Consider the following 24235-nt stretch of genomic DNA (forward strand, 5'->3'; position numbering starts at 1 on the left):
GCCTTTGGTTGTTTCAGGTTTGGGTGGTAGATTTCCAGCTGTTGAGGTGTGCAGCGCAGATGCTGTCCAGCTGCCTAACTGTTGCACAACCCACTGCAATTTTGGCCGAACAAGATCAGCACCTCTCCAGCCACTTGCCACCAGATCCATTGCATTTAATTTATTGGTAACTCTGAAACTAATATCTGACCTTTTGATGCAGTAACACTTTGCTTGCTCATTAGTTTCAGGGTAAGTCTGCTCAGGTGGCAAGCTATTTCCTGGTTGGTCTTGAAACTGTTGTATCATTTGCTGATGCTTGTCAAATGTGGAAGTGGAAACCCCACCGATGTGCATGGCAATAAAAACAGAGCTCTGTTGTGCAGACAGTGCTATCACTGTTCATTCTGTAGTCTGCAAGTCCTGTTCTGGTCTTGAGAAGATGGGTAGTAACTTTCCTGCTATGAAAATCTGTCATAATCCTGAGCATGTGGTATAATAATCCTCCTGACTGCTTTGGATGGGAATATGAATTCAGTACATGTAAGTTTGTGCGCTGAAATTTCCATACATGAAAACTAACAATTCATGATTTGTCTGAAATGTCAATGCCAACTATATCTTTCCTGGCTCATATCAAATTGATACTACTAAACGTAATTAACAATTCTATTAACAAGTTTTAATAACAGCTTCCTGATGGACAGTCCAGATTTGAAGCCACTAGGCTTCAAGTCTAGCAAGTAAATGGAAGTATATGGATGTCACTAAAGCCAGCATGTACCACAAAAGGAGCCCATCTTCACAGAGCTGAGTCATTTTGAATTAACTCTTTAGAAACCCTCCAACTTTTTGGTTGAATCTCTTACAATGCTGAGGTTAAGAGGTTTGGAACTGGTGACACATATAATAAAACTATCTTGCTGTCTTTCTTGCCATGCAGACCTTCAGAAGAGTTCTGGCAAGAAAATAAGGGCTTTTCTTTTTTTCCCAAAAATAACAAACTCGGGTCTTAAGTCTTGGGTATTTGTGCTCTTAAGGCAAAATACTTCTTTTCTTCTGGGAATGTGAACATTAAAAGAATAATAGCACGTAACTTTCAGGAACTACATTGAATATGTGCCTAGGTAGCTTTCCACCTATTCTCAGCATATCTAAAGTCCAGGGAAGTCATGTGTTAGCTGGAGATACTGCTAACACTGACACAGTGTTTTTGCTTTTTGAAGAAGGGCTGTGTGCTCCAAGGCTGCATTTTGCTCGGGAAGTTTAGTGCGCTGTGTGGTGGTGTCCAAGGGCACAGACACCTGAATTTTAAGCATTCATCACTAACAAATGAACTGAGGAAGCGTATTTTTTATCAAAAATTAAAAGACAGAATAAGGAGGAGACTGTCCCTGCTATTACCATTAACTGTGCAGTGCTGGACAAAGTAATTCTGTTTTTGTGCCTCTGTGTACAGTGTATGGTTTTAATGTGAAGAATAAACTTATCTATCTCCCTGCTTCTGTTCATAGTGACTTGAACAAAATGTTAATTTAGAAAAAAATTCTGAATATAGGAAAAGGGGAGGAAAAAAACCCCATTCCCTCCTGGTGTTAAACCCAGCCATATCTTGAAATGATATGTAGGCTTGAAGAACTGATTTGCTGGATAAAAAACAGAAGGTGTTTTGTCACTTCTTCTGTCTGCTAAAGTAATTTTTATTTTGTTTTATGTTGATAGATGACTCCTAAATCAAAAAGGAAAAGCATCCACAGTAGAATGCTCCGCCCAGTGTCCAGAGCTTTTGGTAAGTGAGAATTTCTTAAAACCTTTTTCCTTCTTTGCTTGCCTGAGATTCTTCTAGGTAGTTCTTGATCGAAAAGCACAGGTGACTCTCCCTCCTTCTGGATTCCATTTGAGGCCCACACAGGTTGCTTCGGTTTGTGACCCTGTTAGTGTGTTTGGTAGTAAATATTTGCTCACAAAGTTGAGTTTTCTAAATGTTTTTATAACTGTTCACCACAAAAGAGAGGAATGGCATTGTCTTTTGTTTTAAATAGCATGCTAAATCTAATTAGAAAGTTTTGATTTTTCTTAGAAATGGAGTTTGATCTAGATAAAGCACTGGAAGAAGTACCTATCCATATAGAAGACCCACCATTTCCTTCCAGCAGGCTGGACAAACGAACGTCTGGATTCATCTCAGAGCTACCCTCAGAAGAAGGGAGAAAACTGGAACACTTTACAAAATTAAGGCCCAAAAGGAACAAAAAGCAGCAGCCGAGCCAAGCAGCAGTGAGTCTACATTAAAATATTGCTCATGATGTCGTCCGTTGATTGCTTTTCACCACGAGTCAGATCTTGCAGTGTAATGAGGGCAGCTGTTGAAGTTTTAAAAGCCATAAGCAACTACTTTATTTTTCTCCTGGTATTCATGTCTTTCAGTGAGCAATTCCTATTACAAGCTTTTTGTCTTGTTTGACATAACCTAAAACCAGGATATGTTTTACCCTTTTTCAGTTTGCTTTTGTTTTTTCATGGAAGCGGTTTCTGGAGGTAGTTGGAGCTTTACAGGAAATACAGAAAATATCATGAGACTTTTGAATTATATTGCAAGGTTTTATTAAGTCTTAATCCTTTTTTCTGCCTGCATTAAGACATGGTAACTTGGCATGAATTCTTACTTCTGTCAGCTCTCAGAGGAGCTACTCTGTGACACCCAGCTTCCCACAGCTCCTTAACTAAAGATGGTGTTTGGGCCAGCAAATCTACATAGTCACAAATCTGCTTTTCATGCTGGAGCCTGCCTTAGAAAAGCAAAACAGAAGAGCACTGTCTGTCTACGAAAGGCATTGGTGTGAACCCAAGTATATGTGTGAGGAGTTCCCACAGTTCCATTTCCTTGGCATACCACATCAATAAAGATTCATTTCTGTGATGGTATGTCCTCAGGGTATGTAAGGACAGATCCGGAGGAGTTACAGAGCTATCTCATGGCAACAGAGCACATCCGATATGATAACTAACACTTATCAAGGGGCAGCCATTGCTTCTCTGAGTTATGCCACCTACTAATGAATGCCTGTGGCCTCTTCTGCTCCCTGAGAGCTGTCAATGGAGAGGACCATTGAAAATTTCCCTAATGCTGGGAAAGATCATACTGGGCGATAGAGTGCTTTTTGCACCTCTTAGAAATGCAGAAACCTTCAAGCAGAGGGGATATTCAAGCCAACTTTCCATTCCCTTGTGCTATATGGGGAAGGATAGAGGTGGCAGAAGGATGGACTGTACTCCACATTGTAGTGAAAACACATCTGTGTTTACTTCTTCCAATTCCAGTTCTGCCAAACACACATGTTTTCCCAGTTGCTAAACTTGTCTCTCTTCCAGACTACTCAGTGCAACTCCATCTGCACAGGGGGTTGGAAGGAGAAGGGGCATGGGAAGGCAAGTGCCTTGCTATCAGGTATGAAACTAGGACACACAATATCTTTCTCAACAGAAGCAAAAAGCTTACTTCTTGTAGGGAAGTGTTACTTCCCATGATAGTGCAGTCTTGTGGGAATGCTCATCCACATTGAAATAATTAGGAAATCAGGGGTTTGTTTAGTTGCAGAAATTGAAAGAAACCTTTTTTTATTTGAACTGACTTGTCCCTGTCTCATTCTTATGGACCATTTAATTCCTTGTTATTTCTGACCTCATCACAAGTAAGCAAATTTTTGAAAGACTTAAGGTGTTTGCTTTGATGCTTCTAAAAATGAAACAGACAAATTTTGAAGGCCAGAATCATGAGTGAACTGTGGCATTATTTGCAGAATTTGTTTGCTCCTTGTTTTGTCACTTTGAAACTGGAAAAATAGAAAGCAATGGTTAGGAAAAGCACTTGAAATGAGCAAGGCAAAATCTTGACCTTTTCTAATGCTTAAAGCAGATCTGTTGGGTTGTTTGCTCTTCCCATTATATCCATTTAGTAATTTAAGGGGTCTCAGGTGATCAGAGCTGTATACTTCTCTGGTTTTGCTGGAGAACAATTTGTTATTTGTAAGCTGAAAAATGTAAGGGGGAAAAAAAAGAAAAATGGAGAAAAAAGGGAGAAATGTAAGCTTTGAGCATGGGGTGGGTGGGCAGAATAAAGGTTTATAGCTTTGTCAGAGTTTTTACTGAAATGAGTGTTCAGAGAGAATAAAAAAAAGGGGGTTGGAGGGGAACCTTAGCACCACTCACCCCCAAGTAGCTTTGAAGCAATACAATGAAGCAGTTCATCGTTTAGATTTTTGTGGGATCTTAACCTCATGAGTTCCTCTATCATGTGTGAAGATTTAGTACAGCAAAGAGGAGAATCTCTAATGTATGCAAGAGATTGTGATTCATCTTATTTATTTCTGCTTCCAAGCCAGTTTTTTCCTTAAGAAAGAAACAGAGAAGGCTCACTTTTAAACTAAGGCTAAGAAAAAAATAGAATTGACAAATGAAAACTGAACTTTTTTGTGTGGTTTGGTTTGTTTTAGCATAGGAATGTAAAATATTAAATAAACCAGAGCTCAGCCTTTTACATTAGTGTTGATCACTAAAGGGCATTACATTAAACATCTATAAGAAAATCCTGTGCTTTGAGGACCTTATTAGGCCCTTTACGTTTATGTACGTCTTTAGTACATTTTTAGGAACTTGCTGCTTTTCACATACAAACTGGTTTCTGTTTTGAGGTAGACCTCATGTGCTGCAGATCATTGGAGATCCACTTGCCTTTGATACTTCCATGTTTGTTCCTACAATCTGGAGGGCTCCGGTGTCAATATTAAATGGTGTCTCATTCTGTTGAAGTGTGTCAGCCAGTTGTGGTTGATGTGTTTTGATTGAAACGTCAGTGTCAACTGTTTTTTGACTGAGGAGGTAAATATTTACATTGAGACAAGCAGCACTGGTGTGACCAACCCCGATGTTAGCATATACATTGCTTCTTAGTGTCAGATGTTCCAGCTAAACAAGTTCTCTACAGAAACCCCCAAAGGTGGCAGAGTTGGAAGTCTGAGAAGTCATTGTGCTTCTTAGAATAAAACTGGGGTTTTTATAGAAAATATGCAGTTTGACTGGCAACAAGGGAGTCATTCCAGGTGGGCTCTTTTCAATGCAGTATTACATTGCTAAAGCAGGTATTAATACAATGTTAACTGTTGTTTGATAACAAAGTAAATACTTGGTTTATAACAAGGTTCAGCAATGGAAAGTAAGAAGTTTCATGGATGTGTCAAAGCAAATCCATTGTCCTGTCTTAATGAGTCTGGGTTTGATGTTAACAGCGGCTTTTAAGAGTATTTCTTTTTCTAATTAGGGGTATAGAAAAGAGTGATATTCCAGCTGAAAAGAGAAGCTGGGATTACTCTGCATTATGGTGGCAAGTGGGAGATTCCTTGATTTAAATTGTTTCAAATTACAAACCCAACCGATACCTGGTTGTTATTACTACCAAGAATACAACTGGGTTGGGTCTTGTGGAGTCCTATGTAGTCACCTAAAAGGTTTCTATGCAGCATTTAAATTGAAGGAACTCTCTCTACTGGTACTAGAGCTTTTCCACATCAAAGCTGCATAGAGAAGCCAGACCACATGAGAAATTTTCGCGGGAGACAGCATGTTTCATCTTCAGGAGGCTACAGAGTCACCAGTTAATCTTCACAGGGCCTTTGTGATTGGCAGGCGTTACTAAGCCAGCCTGGTTTAGATGCCTCCGTTACCCACATTCAAAACATGGGCACTGAAACCAAAAAAAGAGGGGGAGAGGGTGCTCCATTTTCAGACACTCGGCAAAAATCTGGGTTGAGTTCCTAAAGTGAAATACCTGATTCTGTATTTAGAGTCTCTGCTTTTGGTAGTGCTGGACTGAACGGACTATAAAAGGCTCTGTTAGCCTGCTGGAGCTCTGTTTCTTAACCTCTAAATCCAAAATCCAGAATGTATGTTTTTTCTCTGAATGGGGAAACGATTAGCTGCTGAAAATACGTGCTCCTCAGGTCACCACATGGTCAGGATGACTTAACTGCCTTTTTCCTTTCCTAACTGAACGACGAATCTATTCTCATAAGCCCAAGGCATTCAATTCCTGGTCTCATGTATTGCAGTATACAATTTGTAACTGGTGTTCTGGGTTACTTTGCATTTCATATAATGCGTCACCTGGCCTTACCAAAGGGAGAGGGAATTCCAGTGGTGAGTGCATTGTGGACACTGAGGGTTGGTTCACACAACTTTTATAATGTCTTAACTCTCAGTTATTATCACTGAAACAAATATGCTTAGATTACTATATACCAGACAGAGTTTTTTCTTCCTTCAGGTATCTGCTGGAGTGCCTCCAGAAGGGGATCAGAATGGTCTCATGGGGAGAGTAGATGAAGGCGTGGATGAATTTTTCACTAAGAAAGTGACAAAAATGGATTCAAAGTAAGTTCAAATTTATTTTTTTGAAGTTTATATTTAAATTCTTAAAAATTAAAAAAAAAACATAAAACAAAAACAAACAAACAAAAAAACCCCTACAACAGAAGAACACAACCAAACAAGCAAAAAACGTCTTGATAGATGGGTAAGTAGCACTTCTAAGTTGTGTTTGACTTCTGTTCCCAATATCCAGGGTTGCTGTTATCAAGGGCAGAAAATACCTTAATACCTTAATAATAATACACTGTGAATTCAATTACCCTCCCTTAAAACTACTACTTTGAAATAAATTGCTCTAATATACTATGTGATGGGAGTTACTGACTAGGGTGTATTTCTATAATTCAGTTGGCTTCATTTTACCCTTCAGCGGAGCTCATTAGGGCTGAAGCAGCGCTTTGTATTGGTTGAGGACCTCCTCTCCAGTGTAGTAGTACACATGGGTGTCTCTGTCTAGTAAGGACTGCTGTTGGGCAGTGTTTTGATAGATGATTTAGTAGATTTAAGCTGATTTAGAAATATGTTAAAGACATGTTGATCAAGATTTAGTATCCCAGATTTAGGCAATACATTAATCTGAAAGATATGTCGCTTCAGTGTGGTATAAAGTTTATACAGCTTATACAGTTGCTTTTCAGCTGGTTGTATATTTACAGAACCACACATGTAGATGTTCTTGTATTAATGCATATTTGTGCATATATACGTACAGAGACACACACACACAAAGACTTGCATAAATAAATGAGAAATCAAGGCTGATTTCCAGACAACTTGGAATGACCCCTTCTGTGCTGTATGTGACATCCATTAAGGAATGGTAGGTGTTAGTGGGTAGCTAGCTGTGGCAGGAAAAGCAAATGTTTTAAAGTCGTTGTGAGTTATAAATATCAATAGTGACATGTGAAGCCATGTGTGATATACTATGTGTGGTGGTTAAATGATGGCAGCTTTGAAAAATGGATTAGCCAGGTTAGGTTCAGGGTGCTCAGAGACTACTGCATCCTCCTGTGCTTCCCTTGGGTGCCTGCCAGCCACTCATTTTCAGATATCCCTATGAACTTGCACTGTCCTTGTGTGCCCGTCCCTGGACATGCCTGTTTGCTGCACTGGTATTCTTATGCAGTCATGTTATGTACCCAGCTTTCCCCTCAATACTCTGCTCATAACATATATGCTGGCATTGGCTCTATCAGACACAGGGAAAGCTTCTAGCAGCTTCTCACAGAAGTTACTCCTCTAGATCCCCTCCCCACACACACTACCAAAACCTTGTCATGTGAACCCAGTACAGATGTGCATAGACAGGTTGGGTAGAGCTGTTTAGTGCTGGAAACAGCTGAGGTACCAGTGCATATGAAACAATTGCCTCTCTTAAATATACCATGCACAAGGCCAGGACAAGAATCCTCAAGACAGTACGATCAATGTTATTTGTCCAGTTTTTAACTTAGAGGCACCAGCCAATGACTGGGCCTAGGGCAAGGTACGGATCATACAAAAGATTGGGTTCGCCCAGTAGAAGTAATTTGGTACTGTTTAAAAGAGAGGGAGGAGGGAAGAAGAGTTTAAAATGTCTCTGTCTTTTATTAGGAGACCATCAACTAAAAGTTCAGACAACAGTGAACCCAGTGAAGCAGGTGATGAGAAGAAGAAAAGGGACTCAAGGAAGAGTGGCTTCCTTAACTTAATCAAATCAAGAGGCTCCAAATCTGAACGTCCCCAGACTGTAATGGTGGCAGAGGAGCCCTCCTCACCCAAGGTTGCTGCAAAAAGTCCAGCTGTGGACACAAGCAAGAAGGAGGTAAAGCCTGCAGAGCAGAACGGTGGTACAGAACGATCTGAGGAGTTAAAGACACCAGACTCACTGGAGGAGGCACAGACAGATGATGCAGCAAAAGCTGAGAGGGGTGACAACAAAGGGAGCCCACAAGGAGGCCGGAGGTATGGCGTGCAGGTGATGGGCAGTGGACTTCTTGCAGAAATGAAAGCCAAGCAGGAGAAGAGAGCAGCATCTGCTCAGAAGGTGAAGGCAATTTGATTTCTCTTGAGTTGTTTTAAAAATGGGTAAGAACTAGGCGTCTTTAGGGGAGGTGGGTTGGGGCTACAGGGGTTATTGCCTGGGGCTTAACACCGGTCAGTCCTGCTTTCCTCCAGGAGTTGTGTTCCTGCAAGAGGATTGCTCTCTGCTCTGGTGGTTGAACATGAATACCCTGGCCAAGGGCTAGGCTGCACAGGTAGAGCAGTACCCCAGGTTTTTGGTGGAGTGAACTACAGTGGTAGCTATATGTACTCTTCTCTTTTGGAAGGTGATGTAGAAAGATGGAGAGATGTACTGTATTTTAATTTATATATTCCATGCAGAGAAGTACATCTGGCTTCCTGACACTGCATATGACTATTCAGCTTATACTTTTCTTTATGCGCTTCTTTATTTTTACATTCTTTTTGCTCCACACCTAATTATTTTCGTGCTTTTAATTTCTGTATTTCAAGTACTAATACTCAAAGAAAATAAGCATTTTTTAAAAAATATTAATCTACTCCCAATTATCTGTCCAGATTCCCTTCGCTCCCTCTAATTCTCTCCTCTGTGAAGTGCTGATGCTGGGCAGGAACCTGCTTCACTTTGCAAACATGTGGAGTGGAATATCCTAGTGTTGCTCCAAAGCATTTTGTGCCAACCTATTTTGCCTAATGCCCATTTTCCATTGAACTTTTCCATTACCATCCTCTGCTTCCTCCCAGCTGCAGTTGGCATATTCTTAAACTAGCAAAAGGTCAGCCTTTTTTCACTCCTCTCTTCAACATGCAAGGGACTTGGATGCTATCCATTCCCCACCATTTATCCCCTATCATGTGGAAGCTGTTACCTTATGACAGAGCTCATCTGCAAGCTTTGCTGTGCTTTCCTTCCTTTGACAGGTTGCAGAACAGACACCCAAAGTTCATTCTGCCTTTCTTCATAGTCTTAAAGTGCTTGCCATGATGTCTCAACCATTCCTGCAAACACTGGAGTCTTGTAATGAGCAGATTCAAATTAACACAGTTGTCTATGGCTCATTAAAGGGATCCTCAACATAAAAATGTTTGGTTTTTTTTTAAAGAAATTACCAATTCCCACCTTTCTCATTGGTGTTGCGTATTGCGCATGAATAGTCCCATCGACTTGTAAAACACCAAGTTGTTAACTGAAATATTGTATTATTTGAAATGAGTGTTATGCTCTGCCTGCAACTTTAAATTTACCATGCTACTCCAGATTATATACATTTTTACAACTGCATAAACAATGTATGCTTGGTGCTCTTCAAGTTCTTACCACTTGTCATCTGAAGTTAGTCAGATCTGGAATAATGTGACTGAGATGCAACATTAGCATATGTAATTTTTTTCTTAAGTGGGGAGAGTAAAAGTGCTCTTTGATTGATGAGCAGCTTTGTAGCATTGATTGAAAATTTGAATTTCATCTATCAAAAAGAAAAGTTGCTTCTTCCCAGTTTTTTCCACCCTTTGCTTTCTTACTGGTTGGAAAGGTTGCCCCTCTTTTTCTTTCAGGTTTAATTTTCAAGAAACTGTGTTACTGATTTTTTTTGTTACGTTTTTTTTTCAAATTATATTTATGGAATATAAAAGTAGGTCTCTTTTTTTTTTTTTTTTTTAAATATTATTTAAAGAGTGACAAGAAAACAGAATTGAAATAGGAATCTGTCCACAGCAGGGTACCAAGTTATCCATTCTTAATGTTGCCAAGACCACACAAAATTGAACTGCAATTCAAAAGAATTTTTCACATGCTTCATCGTGGATCACAATGTAAAATAATTTAGGTTTGTACTTCTATTCATGATATTCATGAAGGTGAAAATCATACAGTATCTGGATGACTGAGCTACAGAAGACAGCATCCCACTACTCTTACATTGTTTAGGATAGGTATGACATCAACTTCCCTAACATCTTCACATTTATCAGAATTCCAGGATGGTGGAAAATGGTATTTTCCTTTAAAGTACAGATGGCTGCTTGTATTCTGAGCTATTTTACATGAAAGCAAAGCCAGAAGGAATTTACTATTTCATTAATGCCCTACCGCAGTCCTGTTACAGATACAAGCAGGTGCACAGTCGATGGAAAGATGGTAGACGCTTTTTTGTTTTCTTTTGCTTAGAACACAGCGTGCGAATTGGCATTAAGGGTGGAGAGGAGTATTTGCAATTAGCGATGCCTCTAGGCATGCATAAAACTGTCTTTTAGCTCCATCTAGTGTTTACAGACTGAATTTTTAAATACCTCGAGCAAGACCTATGAGCAGACCGTCATCTGTAACCTCTTTATTCACTCTCGATGGCACCCAACTCCTAACCTTGCATGAATTCCTGTTAAAAGTAGAGCCTGCTCGTTATTTATCTACATAATAAATTCACCTGCATTTATCTGACATGATTGACAACTTCTCGTACTGAATTTTTGTAGCAAGAGTTTAGTGTGGTCTCAGGATAGAAGCAGTTTGTAATGTGTGTACAGTAGGTAGCCAAACATGATAACATCCTAATTGCATTTTTAAGTACTCCACTAACAGACGTGAGCACTGGCTTTTGTACTTGTCTCTGTACATGGTCTGATTTCCTCAGTAGTTCCATAACTAGGGATGGAGTCAAGAGTTATAGTGAAATTAGTTTTCATATTGTCACACAGCTCTCAAGTCATGTATTGTAACTAAATGTTATGCATGTATCTTCAATATTTACATAGAAAAGTGAGTGTTTGGTAACAGGCATAAAGAAACTGTTGTGAATTAAGTTCCCAAAAGCTTCTTTACCAAGGTATGGAAGAAAAATCCAGTAAGCAGAGAATGCTATTCACTTCAAAAATATATAGTCATGACAGTCTTACAAAGAAACATTTTACTGTAGGTGGAGATGGAGAGGTGAGAATTTAGGCAAAATATCAATGACAAGAAATTTGAATAAAAAAATGAATTTTCACTCAGTGGTACAAAGCGTAATGTTCCTGCAGGTAAGACACTAAAAGGAGGCTGGTTCTTTTACAAGCCCATGAGCTGCATATCTAAGCTTCTCCTGGTGAGCACTCAGGTTTCAAGCTTACTTAGGCTAGAGCTAGTCTTTGCACCTTTTCTTTTGAGGCCAGGATGTTAAGAAAGCTGTTCTTGAGAATAGAAGGCTTAGCCAGAATATCAGCACATGAACAAGGAAGACCCCTTTCTTTAGAGGTGCTGAGCATCCAGCAGGGTTTGTGATGGGTAGCTTTAAAGTCCTTTCAGTAAGTAAGGTCTATTGTGTAAATATATGAGTGCTGCTACTTCTATAGCAGCAGTTTTCTTCCTGCTTAGATCTCCAAGACCTCCAGTAGAAACAAGGAGAATCCACCATTTATTACTATCACTGCTTTCTCTGCCTTATGGCTCCAAATGAGAGCTTTTTTACCCTAACAAAACCACTGAGTTGTATTAATTACAGATATATTATTAATATGAGAGCTTTTCTCTTTCAGAAACTTGGAAATGACACAACTCCCAGAGAGTCTTTTGACACAGCAATGAGCTCAGAACGACTGGATGGAAGTGGTACAGGTACAGTCTGAGTTTCCTGGTATAATACAAAATGCCTAACCTCAGAACTCTCACTTCCCTCTCCAGATTGTGTGCCTACAATTGCTTAAGTGAAATACGAGCTTACGCTATGTGAAAAGGATTAGAAACAAGCTCACTTTTTGTACTGTGTTGGGCAGCACTTACTGTGAAGTCAGCTCTAGGGCTGAGTTGACAGCTCAGCTTTTACTGGTGTTCCACACTGCACAGGAAGGAAAGTACGTGGTGCATGTGCCTGGGGGACCTTCAAAAGGATGCCAACTTGTAATGGGATCAGCAAAGCTGAAGCTGAACCCAGGAGTCAGCAAAAATGTCTGTGCACAAAGACGTGAAACTCCTCAATATATCTGATGACCTAAATATGACCAGTTTGCAAGATTTATAGTCATCTGTGCACATACCAGCTTTCAGCTGCTAGACTAGACATGTCCTAGGCAATGGCAGCTGGCTCTTCCAAGGGTTTACCTGGCTTGGCCAAAGCCAGGGCTGTCTGTAAAGCTGTGGAGGCCGCTGGACACCGCACACGTGCACAGAATGTGTGTCTCTATTGTGTACAAAATGGAGGTATAGCCTTGCAGTGCTTAAAGCACCAGTTCCATCTGCACGTAGTCCTGCTATGCCCTTTTGCAGCTATAGTCCTGGACCCTGCCATGGCAGCACCTGCATCTCAGGACAAGATGAAATTCTGGTCTCTGTGCATGCTTCTGGAACTGGCCAGTGAAGCATTCAGAAGGGATTGAGCTCTGGTGGTTTGTGCATACCACATTGACTGGACTGAAAGGAGGGGGCTGAACTAGGAAATCCAGGTCTGATTTTCTAGTGGTAGGTATCCTGCAAGCACGGCACAGAGGGCTGCCAAAACAGACAGAAGTGAGGCTCAAAAAAACAGGCTAGAATTAAAATCCAAATGGGGCCATCTAGGTTGAGCATTTCAGAAGTCTTTTTTGGAGTTTCATACCTTTCAAAAGCTAGTTTTAAGAGACAGCATATTCAGAGCATGCTAAACTATAAATTAGCACTTTTAAAGCCTGCTTATCTTTTGAGGAGTACCTTGTGTATTATATGTGTCTCTTAATCCTATGAAACTGAAGTCAGAGGAGCAAGAATAGTCTGTGCTTGGGGCATTAAAGTAGCTGTGGGTGTCTGACCCCAGTTTTTCTCTGGTCCTTGTCTCTATATGGCACATTTCACCCACACCTCACTGCATTGTGCATGCCCCTTCCTTTTGGCCTCCAGCTGTCAGCTCATTTTTTACCACTCTTGCTTAAGAGCTCCCCGGGGCTGCTCTTCACTGCTGCAACTACAGTTTGTCTTTGTTTTGGATTAATTTATTTTAACTTACTGGGTTCTAATAATATTAGCAGGCCTGAGGTTAGGAAGGCAAGAGAGACAGTTAATGAAGAATTGCTGGATGTTGCTACAGGAAAACTGTAGCTGGTGATGCAGAAGGAGAATATGGGGGTTTTTATTCCTTGCTTCATGTCTGGATGTTGCCTGCTTTTTTTGCATGCAAGTGCACACACAAGTGGAGAAGGTGTCCTGCTGTTTTGCTTGCCGCATGAAAGTCTACTGCATGCGTGAAGACTCACAAAAATACGTGTGTGCCACACAACTCTCTGTAGTTTGCCAGACTTTAACTCCAGCTGGGCTGAAAAACAGCTACATAAGCTGAAAGAAGGTAGTGGAGATTGGCTTGCAACAAGCTGTATCAACACTCCCTTCCCTCCCACTGCCCTTATAATGTCTGTGCTCAGCACTTTCATAACAAGTAGGATTTCTGAATGGCAATAGCAGGTAGGTAGGTCAGGTCAGCATCTTTGCCATGTACCAAGGCTACCAGTCTACATTTCAGTCTGTAGTTCTCTTCTGAGGATAAAGATGTGACAATCTATCTTCAAAAGTCCCAAGCTAACATACAGGTGCCAAGATAATCATTATATCTTCTACGTACGAGCCTTCAACCTTCTGAGAGATGCAGTGTAGGAAAGTAGGGCAGGCATTTTGCTTGTTTGCAACCTAGAGTCCAGCAGGCTTTCTACCAGCTTGCACAGCTAGATAGGACTGATTTATTGCCTGCAAGTCAGTGTAGCTTTATCTGTAAATACTTTAGCCTTTGGTTGGGGTAAATAATATGTTGATAAATTTGCTAATGTGTGGAAACCATAATCCATAGACAGCGTTACTAGATAAATCAAAACATTCTACAGTGAATACTTTGATCTCAGCGAAGTTTCAAAACCTCCTCCAGAGCTTGCTAAAAGCAACAAATAAAAAGCTGTAGCCTGCTGATCACACATTTGGGATTTATTTTCTGGGCCAGGATTTCTCTGTTGATCTTGGATAGCCAGCCTTTTGTGTGTAGAGGCACAAAAAAGCCAAAGACTGCCTTTTCCACTGATCCTGCTTTCTCAGCAGGTAGGCTGTACCATCTGCTCTTAGAAATATGAAGGAAGAATAAGATCCAGCCAGCCATTACTCCAAGTACATTAAAAAGGGGGAGATGCCATCATTATGAATCCTAGCACATAAAAGAACTAGCAGGTTTAGATGCTTTTCTTGCAGTGATTTTGAATTAAATGTTAGGGGTCCTCTTACACACACCGCGGTGCAGCCGTGATCTGTGGGCTAATGATGGTATATTCCACACAAGCATATCTCTGTATGGAGCCTTCTGTGTTGCAGGAGACCTTATTTTATGTGTCTATTTATTTTAGTGCCTAAACTCCAGCAGACCCTTCCAGAGAGTCGGTTTGCCTCGAATAAAGGTGACTCCATCTCGGCATCATCCGAAAAGAATTCAAAAGCTGAACCAAAGGCAGAAGCTGGTGCAAAGGCAAGAAGTTCTTCCAATACACCAACCAGCCCAAAACCCCCACTGCAGGCAACAAAGCCCAGCCTGGCAGCACGACCCACAGTGCCACAGAAACCACGCTCTGCCTCTCGTACCGGTGAGGAGCTCTTCTGGGCATTCATTATCCCCAGCTGGGTACTTCTGAGTAGTGTTTGTGTGGGTTGTGGAGGAAACACCAATGGCCACTTGTTGAACAGAAGTTAAACATAGAGGGACAGGTTCTTCAGTCACTTGCTCTTGACTAGCATCCTTCTTTCCCACCTCCCTGTGCCCTAATTCAGATAAACCTACTAAAATGATTTAATCTGTGATCTGTAATAGTAAAGCATAAGGAGAAGCAATAGCAGCAGCGACAGCTGTTTTGAGTAAGCCTGCTTTCATGGAAGAGGTGGTCATAGAAAGCTGCTTCAGCATCAAAGTCCTGATGTAGTAGCACTGACAAAAGTAACTATTTTCCCTAACACCTTGCTCTAAGTACCAAAGTTCTTGGGGTTTTCTGGCAATCTTCTCTTAGGTCCTTAAGCAAATTCCTGCTGTTCTTAGTAACTTGAACAAAACAACTGTCTCTCACTCTTTTAACTTGTTTTGCCTTTGTTTCTTTCCTTATTGCTTTTGACTGGAAATAATTGTAACTGTGCTTTTATAACCCGGCAAGACTGCCAGTTGAATGTGTGTTAACTTCTGTTCTACCCTAACTTCCTGCCCAGTTATTATCTCCAGGTTTCCAGTAGATCTCCCCTACTTTTAATAGGCCAGTGTCACAACCTCTTCTTCCCAGAGCACAGCCACTTCAGTTGCGGGGAATTAGATGCTAGTTACTGACTCCCACAGTAGCTATAGCAAATATAGCTTATTAATTGCTAATGACTGAAAAATCTGAGCATAGCCATCTGTAAGAGCTTGTAGACCTCTAGACTTTTCCCATACTCACCGTTGACCTTAGAAAGATGTCATTTCTGGTGAGGATGAGGGGGCAGAGGGATATTACAGCCTCCTCCCTGCCCTTGATGTGTAACCTGAGCATTACTTAGTCTCTGCATTACAGTGGGTAGAATGTTGTTCAAATACAGAATCACCTTCAGATTTTAGGTTACTTTATATTTGTTTTATTGATCATTTTAGAAATGGATATAAAAGTGAGAGGTGTTGGGTAAGACGCTCATGAAGATTAATACAATAGGAAAGCAGAGCTTATATGGTGATGTTTAATCTGTAACATAGCCAGTGTGTTATCTCAGATACCAGAAAGACCTAAGCTATCTGTTTCTGCCAGCTCCTATTTCCTGCAGAGAGAGCATACTGTGAGTTTAACACAAAGAGTAATTAATATTTACTCATAATAGGCCAGCTCCTCAGGTGGCGGAAAAAGCAGCACCATCTCTGATGCAGTCTAACTTCTATTCTTGTACCTATAACAACCTGCTGGTTAAGCATGCCCAGGTGATGTGATGAAGATGCCAAGCAATAATGCTATTTACGCTCTTGCTTCTGCTGTTGTTTGCAGTGGTGTGGCCAAACTATAGTGGCAGGTTTTTGCTAAGTCATCTGAGGGCCAAGGAACACAGCACAGAGGTCCACAAATTATCAGAGACTGAAAGTGGTGCCTCAGTAAAGCACATTACAGCTTTTGTTCAGAAATACATGGCTGTGTTTGCCAAGCACTGAGCTCATCCATATGTTGATACCGAGTTTCCCAAAGCAACTGGCCTCACACGCACATCAAAAGCGTGGAGCAGGTCCAACAAGTGGTGTATCTGTTCTGCTCAAGTTGCATTTGGAAGATCTTCACTTTCTTGTGCTGAAGGTAAACAAGATTGTCTTCTCTGTGGTGGCTCCTCAACAGTGAGATTAATTCCTATTAATTTCCAGTATGCAACTAATGAATTCATTGTACAAATATGCAATAAAGGTGATACTCTTGAGTCCTTTTTCCTTCTGTCAGCACTAATGTATCTTCCTAGTTCCTCTCTTGTGTACATATGTCACTATTTACTCCTTGGGAAGCAAACATACAAGTAGTTTAAGTAATCCATTGTAACTGCACTTCCCTGCTGTCCAAATGATGGCTGTCTAGTATAAGACTGAAAAGATCTTCCTGTAAGGACTGTAAAGATGGTAGTCAACTTGCCATACATAATGCATATCCAGCCTTTTAGAGAAACAAGATATCCAGATGACTTAAACTATGGATAAGAATTTAAGTTCCATGTTTCCTCACAGTCTAGAAGGCAAACTATTTTTTTCTATTTAGAAAGTCTTTGCAGATGCTATCATGTTATGTGCTGGCAATTTATTCCTGGAAGTAAAGAGCTCTGTAGGCTATTGATGAAATTTGTTTCCCTGGTTCAATTTTATGCCTTATAACTGTGAAACAGTACATTTAAATTGATCGGTTCATTATGTTTCAGGACAATGAAAATATATATAGAATAAATATTTCCAAAAACCCATCCAAAATAATTTTCAGCTGTTCTTTACAAATTGCATACTTATGTCTTGCAGGAAATTCAGTTGGTCCCATTGGATTTCTATTTGTGCTGCAATAGCAGTGCACACTAAAACTGCTGAAATTGAGATCTTTGTTTTGGCTATTAAAATTCTGGACCGAGGGCCATCATGTGCTTTCTTGACATAATGTAAATTCCTCCTAGATTCCTCCTAATGTAGAATCCTCCTTTTTCTGACACAGATTTTAGCTGTTTCTTGGTTTTGTATTGTGGTGTGGTTTGGCCCATTATAACAGCACCATTTCTGTGAGCTACAGCACAAATGTAACTTCTTACCCTTTTGTTCATGGTACTCCACAGAGGATGCTCCAGAGTCTCCCTCTGGCCCCAGTTCCCCCAAAGTTGCCCTGCTTCCACCAGTGCTGAAGAAAGTTCCTTCTGATAAAGAAAAGGATGGTCAGAGCAGCCCCTCTGTCAGATCGTTTTCTCAAGAAGGTAAGAGTGTTGGTGTAACTATTGCTCCAGCTACTAGAATTTGATATGTCATTGTCCCTTGATCTGTTTTCACTTGGATTGGAAGAGGGTTGTTCATTTGGAGAAAGAAAGAGCAAGGAAAGTGTATCTAATTATCTGTTGCTTACCTCGACCCATGGGTTGGTGCTCTGTATTTTCTTCCTTTGATCAAACCAAGTGAAAGATGAATCCCTTGGTATTAATAATGTAGCTGAGCAATTAAGGGACTTGTGTGTATATTATGGTTTAGTTTGGTCTGAATTGAGATGCTGACTGGTATTGGTCACACACAGTAATGTGGAATGCAGCTCTGTGGTTCAGCACATTTCCAGGGGAGCAGTCACGACATTGTTTCTTGCAGTCAGCCTCTTGCTCTGTTTGTTCTCTTCCTTTCTGCGGGGTCGCTGCATGTGACTGAATTCACCTCCTCAGACAATGAGTATCTGTGTGCCAGGGCAGGGCTTCGTGCCTTTTACACACGACAGTAGACTGCTGCTGCCTTGTCTCTGCTGATTTTCATGTGTGCGCTGGACTGCTGCTTTTGCTGATGCATTTCCTTGCCCACAGTGGCCTCTTAGAATTGCTAAGGCTTCCTCTGATAGCATGGGATACGTGAACAAGTCATCGCAGAAATGTTTCTCAGTGTGGTGTTAGCTGGCACAAATAACAACATTTGAAATCTGGGGGTGAAATCTTCCTTCCTGGGACTCCCCTCACAAATCTAAGGCAATTCCCATCACTTAAGCTGTGAGACAAAGAGGTGCCCTTTCACACTCTGCCAGCAGTTTTTCATGGCATGGGATCGGGGCAGACAAGTCAAGGCAGATACCTAACACTGGGCTGTGAAGACCGAGCGGTTGTGCTGCCCACAGAGCCCACTGTTACCCTCTGGACGAGAGAAGGGGCAAAGCCATCTCTAAAGCAGAATGGTCCAGAGGTATATTTTGAGCAGCTTCCCCATTTCTGTCCTGAAAGTACCTTGGCCTTTATGAAACAGCTTAACTCATAGTCTGGGTGTTGCTCTGCTTTGAAAATTGCTGTTGTGTGGCTGTGATTTACATGTCAGCACATGTGGGATATTAGCAAGTTTTGACTCTCACTTCAGGCCACCTATATGATGCCGTTGGGCTACTCTTGTGCCATAATGGTAGCCCAGCAGAACCACCACAATCTCACTAAATTACATAAAACTAGCAGGACGCAACACTCCCAAGGACCTCCCCTGTGTCTGAAAGGGCTGAGGGTTCAGATGGTCCATGTTGTCAAAAGCTGCTGCAGTCTGTGTCTCAAGGTCTGGAAAAAGACAGCAAGGTGTCTGAAGTGCCTCCCAGTGCCTGTGGCATTATGAGGGCTGCAAGGCAGAATAAAGCCTGTTTATTCTCCTGCATTTAGTCACATCAGAGCCTGTGTTGAGACAGATGAACTGGGCTATGGCTTAGGCATCAGATTTGCTACACTAGTGCCATCACATTGAGAATTGTTGCAAAGGCTCTTGCCACGACAGACTCTCTGAGCTGCTGTCTGATAACTGAATTTGCTGGAGTCTTTGTTTTCTCATCAGCTTTTCACCAGACTGCGAGAGAGAACTTGGTACTACACAACTAGAATTCTGGGAAGAGTAAATTGGTTTAAGTTTTTTAATTCTTTTTGTGGTTTTCCTTTTTCTTTATTACTGTTCTTCTCCCTCACTCAGTCATTCCTCTGTCCTTGCTTTCTGCCATCCTTCAGGTTAGCATGCTCGATTTATTTCTGCAACTGGTAAATCACTGCAAATCTGTCCAATAAGTACGCAAAATTGTATCTCCTGCAAATTAGATGATAGTTGATTATAAAATCACTTTGGGACAGTCTTGGAATACACCTCTTTATACAGTGTACCTGTAAGATTGGGCTGCAGTTACTAACGTACATAAATATCTGGACTACATTTAAGCAAGCATCTGGCATATTGATTACTACTCTGAACAATTGATTAAATGGGATGGATAAGTGAAATTATTTATATTACTTTCTGTGTGTGGGCCTATGGAACAGCTTAGGGATATAAATGAATCCGTTTCCCTGCTAGAGCAAACAGGAGATTGTCAAAAAAGAGATACAGTTCCTGACTGTGCCAAGCCATCTGGCAGCATGAAAACCACTTCGGGGCAGTGTTTTACCAGTGCAGAAGAGGAAGCTAATGTGCTTGGGCAGAGGAAAGCACAGCCAACTTCTGGTTAGAAGTTTTCGTTTTTCATCAAGACAGTGCTTGATAACTGGCGCTAACAATTGTAGTAGCAAAGAAGCCACAGAAAGGTGTGGGTTTGTCAGTGGAGTATGAGAAAGGTAGAAATCTCATGGGATGCTAATTATCTGTCTGTCCCCATGTGACCTACTTGGCATGAACAAATTTCCAGAGAAGAAATGTGTGTGAATGTCCAGTTTGGATGGGGCTTTGAGCAACCTGGTCTACTGGAAGGTGTCCCTGGCTGTGGCAGGAAGGTTGGAACTGGATAGTCTTTAAGGTACCTACCAGCCCAAACCATTCTGTGATTCTATTATTTTTCTTTCATGACAACATCGATGACCAGTACCATGTAGCACCTGCAGCCCTTCTACAGAAGAGGGCTTAGTACAAACCGTGTTTGCTCGTTGCAGGGATGCTGACATGTAAGCACACTGCAGGTAGACTGTCCACTGCTTTGTGTGCTTCCCTACCTTTCCTTTTTAAGATGCGTGCACCGAAGTATTTCAAAATACATTTCAGCGTGAATATTGTTAGTGCCAGTTTCAGCCCATCACTCACAAAACTGAGTTAATCAGGTTATTTTGACATAGTACTTTGATTTTCAGCTTCATAAACAAACAAAAAACCACCAAAAGAACCCAAATCCAGCACTGTGCTGCAAGTTTAAGCTGTGCTTCCTGAAAAGCAGCTTTGACTTACAGTGAATTCATTCAGTAGGCAAAAAAAATGGTTGATGTACGTGTTCTTAAAACATAGAAGCTCTTGTTCTCACCTGGTACATGTTTACAGACTTCTTTTTACTCCTTAACTGGTTTGTTTAAACAATGATTCAAAATTACTTTTTTATGAAGTATTTTAATGAGGGATTTGGCATCTCATGCAATTATATTTACCCTCAGTTTTTCTACTTATAAGACATAATGTGTCCCTTTTGTAACATCCTCAGCCCAAAATGTATAAACTTATTTCCTAGGTAAGCTCTTGTGGCAGAAGCCTGCTTTGCAGTATGTGAACTTCAATGCTTGATGATACAATTTTCAGGCAATTTGGGGGCAAACTACCTGTCTTAATTTATCAGGTCATAAACTAAAATAGCTGCTGCAGGATGTGTTCTGGGTTTTGTTTGAAGAGTGAATGGAGGCCAGACAAAGGCCATGTAATTACTAGGAGGTACAACTAGCAAAAATTATTTAAAAATTTCCAGGCCCCTATTTCTTTGAAAAGCAGTGGTGTTTGGGAAGGTGGAAATGCCCAAATGGTGGGGTTTTACAGGATTTAGGTATCTTGGTCCTCTCCAATTCTATTAAATAGCTTTAAAAACTATTTTTAAAAATCCTTTCCTCTTTCCCAACTTGCAAAGCCAGGATAAGAACTTATCCCTACAGATACAGGGAGCATCCCTGCTAAGGCTGCCCCAGCAGCATTGGCTCCCTTGGGATTCCTCTTTGCATTTTCCGTATTCCTGGCAGACCCTAACACAGCCTGGCACAATTTGGAATGGTCATGGAGATGCATCAGTGACAGCCTGCTGCTTCCCTGCCCCTGCTGTGGCTGGAGCTGCATGCTGGTGACAGGCAGGCTGTCCCTTGCAGTGGTGAAGCTATAGGTGAGCAGTACACAGGAAGGAGAGGTGGTGCTTCCTGGCCAGTCCGACTGCTGGTGCCTTGTTAAGCAAGGTGTGCACAAATGGGAACAGGCACAAGGATCAGTGTGAACCAAAGCCAGGCGTCCTTATCTGAAATGGTGGAGCAAAGAAGGTCTTGTAATTTTAACGTTATTTTTTTGTGGGCATGAAGAGACAACTTGTGATGTTAAATGTCACATTTAACACACTTAAGTGTGTTTAAAGGTTCATTTTAATTGGAAGAATGAGATTCCTAAAGCTGTCAATCCTTGTGTAAAGTCACCCTCCTTGATGTGCATAATAACTCTTGTTACTACAGCAATTGTAGATCACTGATTCAATCAGAAATCTTAACAAGGTTTCCCAACCTTCTTTCGAATTCATTTCAAAGCATATAGGTTTGGGGAAAACCCTGGCCTTACAGAGATATTAAGAATGCTGGATGAACAAAATGGGTGCTGTTTGCATTTAGATCATGGAAAGTGGGTATGTCCTCCTGTTTTCTCCACTGCCAGGCACAGCAAGGTGCAGAGCCCATGGTCTCAGCTGAAAGAGGTGCAGGTTGGGCTCAGAGCCATGGGTGCTTTCCCTTCCCTGTCAGAACAGGGAGGGCAGGGAGCAGTACTTCAAGTAATGTGGATGCCAGGGTGCATGTCTGTCCTGATGAAGGCTGTTGAGTCGAAAGGGACTCAGAATATGTGTCCTGCTAGGTAGACAGGCCTGCCAGGGAATGTACTGCTCGTCTGATGGGTGGCCAGCAAGGATGTCCACCTAAGCAGCTGGGAGTACGTTGCATGAGATCCAGCCCATTGGGGAAAAGAGAATTCTGTTGTGGATTTGAAGTGGTGTGATGAGAAGAATGTCTCCAGGCTGTTTCTAACTGTAATGTTTATCCATGTCGTGGTGACATACTGAGATTCATTATTTCAAGTTTCCCTGCTTGCCAACCAACACTGGAATAAAGTTTGCTCACTCTCTCTTCTCTCTCGCCTTTATCTGAGTTGAAGATTAATAGACCTGTGCTACTCCCACTAGTGCAAGTGAAGTCAGTGGGAACAGGAGCAGGTCCTGTGTGCGTGAACGACTGTTTATTATTTGTCGTCTTCTCTTTTCTGCAATGATGAGTAAGATCTATTTCTGCTTTATACAGCTGCAAAAAGAAGCCCTGGGCAGCAGCCTCATGAGTTCCAGAGATCCTTAAGTAAAGACGGCCATCAGGGAAGCAAGTCCAGTGACTCTGGAGAAGAAGCAGATAAAGATTTTATTTTTGTTTAGCAATCAGTACAAGTGCTTCGTAGTGCAAGAGCTTTTTATAACAATCAGGGTACAGCAATCAACAGCCCTTCTAGCCAGCTGCTCTTTCACCACAGGTACATTTCCATGCAGAAAACCTGATCTTCCAATTGTGATTTACAGTGCACTCACTTGACATTGATTTGGTCCTTAATTTCTGTTCTGTACAACACAGACGTTCCTTTCCATGCCTTTGCTAAAGCCAGCGATTCTTTCATGTATTCTACTTGAATTTCTCTGAAGCAGCTACCAAGAGTGCCCTGCATTAGGGCATTTAGAAAGCAAAGCAAATTAACTGGACACTGTCTTACACTAATACACTGTACAGCAGGTAATGTGTTGTACTGCTGAATGTAAATGTGTCAAATCTGCACGTGACTTACCTATAAATATATTCTTGCGGTATGCAATTGCACATTGTAATTATATTAAAAGAGCACACTAATAAAATAATTTGTATAGATTATATATATTAAATGCTTGGGTATGGTTTTTACATTCTCCCATAGGGAGCTTCTTTCTTCCTGTTCTCGTACTGTACATAAAGCTCCAACGCTTACATATGTGTACTGTCAAAAAGCACAACAGAGAAGGATTTGGATGACGTATAATCATGGTATGCTTCCACATTCATATATTAATGTATATAGTTGGTTGGAATGAGGGCAATTGAAATTTTATTAATATTGGTGTTTTCTAGAGGCCTTCCTCAGTTCTGTCTGCATATTAGCTTCCTTTCAATGTGTAATTCTACAAGAAAAATAGTTTGACATCTGTAAAAACATTTCAGCTTTTGAGGGAGGGGGTGCAGATTTCACAGCTACCCACTTACATTACAGGTTGAAGGGATTTTATTCATATGTATATTTGTAACAATAAAAAAATGATTTTACAACTGAAATACTCGTCTGTGTTTTTACAGCACTATTTGTGTCCTCGTAGTCTCTGCTCATTGAATGATGCTGTCGTGTCAGGTGGACAAAGCGTAAGTTAAGACACAACCCACAGGATTTTTTCTGCTTCTAGTAACGTGTTCCTACCACATCACCTCTGGGAAACTGGTGAAAGGAGATCTCTCTGCTAATCTCCTCCCTTAGCATCTTCAGCAAAGCAGCCTTCACGTGAGCCAGAAATCTAAATTCTCTATTTCAGTGCCATAGGACAGAACAAAATCGTTTTGGTAACTCTCTCCCAGGAGCAATTTCCCTGGCCCTGCTGTGGCTTCTCGCCTGGGTGGAAATGCTTAGATACCCGTCTGTCAAATGAC

General features: G+C 41.2%; 1 protein-coding gene across 1 annotated transcript; it reads left to right on the top strand.

Annotated features, from left to right (window-relative positions):
• Nucleotides 1–1701: 1701 nt before the first annotated feature.
• Nucleotides 1702–23869, top strand: LOC104411770 (leucine-rich repeat-containing protein 16A-like; the record flags this gene model as incomplete). The annotated part of the gene is made up of 9 exons (XM_010022271.1): nt 1702–1768; nt 2060–2260; nt 5510–5524; nt 6312–6405; nt 7996–8428; nt 11917–11995; nt 14728–14961; nt 17672–17806; nt 22826–23869. Coding segments are annotated over 9 exons (1383 nt in total), but the record flags the coding sequence as incomplete, so codon positions are not given.
• Between the last annotated feature and the right edge of the window lie 366 nt (nt 23870–24235).

Source organism: Nestor notabilis, unplaced genomic scaffold (assembly GCF_000696875.1).
Source record: "Nestor notabilis isolate BGI_N333 unplaced genomic scaffold, ASM69687v1 scaffold10469, whole genome shotgun sequence".
Taxonomy (NCBI): domain Eukaryota; kingdom Metazoa; phylum Chordata; class Aves; order Psittaciformes; family Psittacidae; genus Nestor; species Nestor notabilis.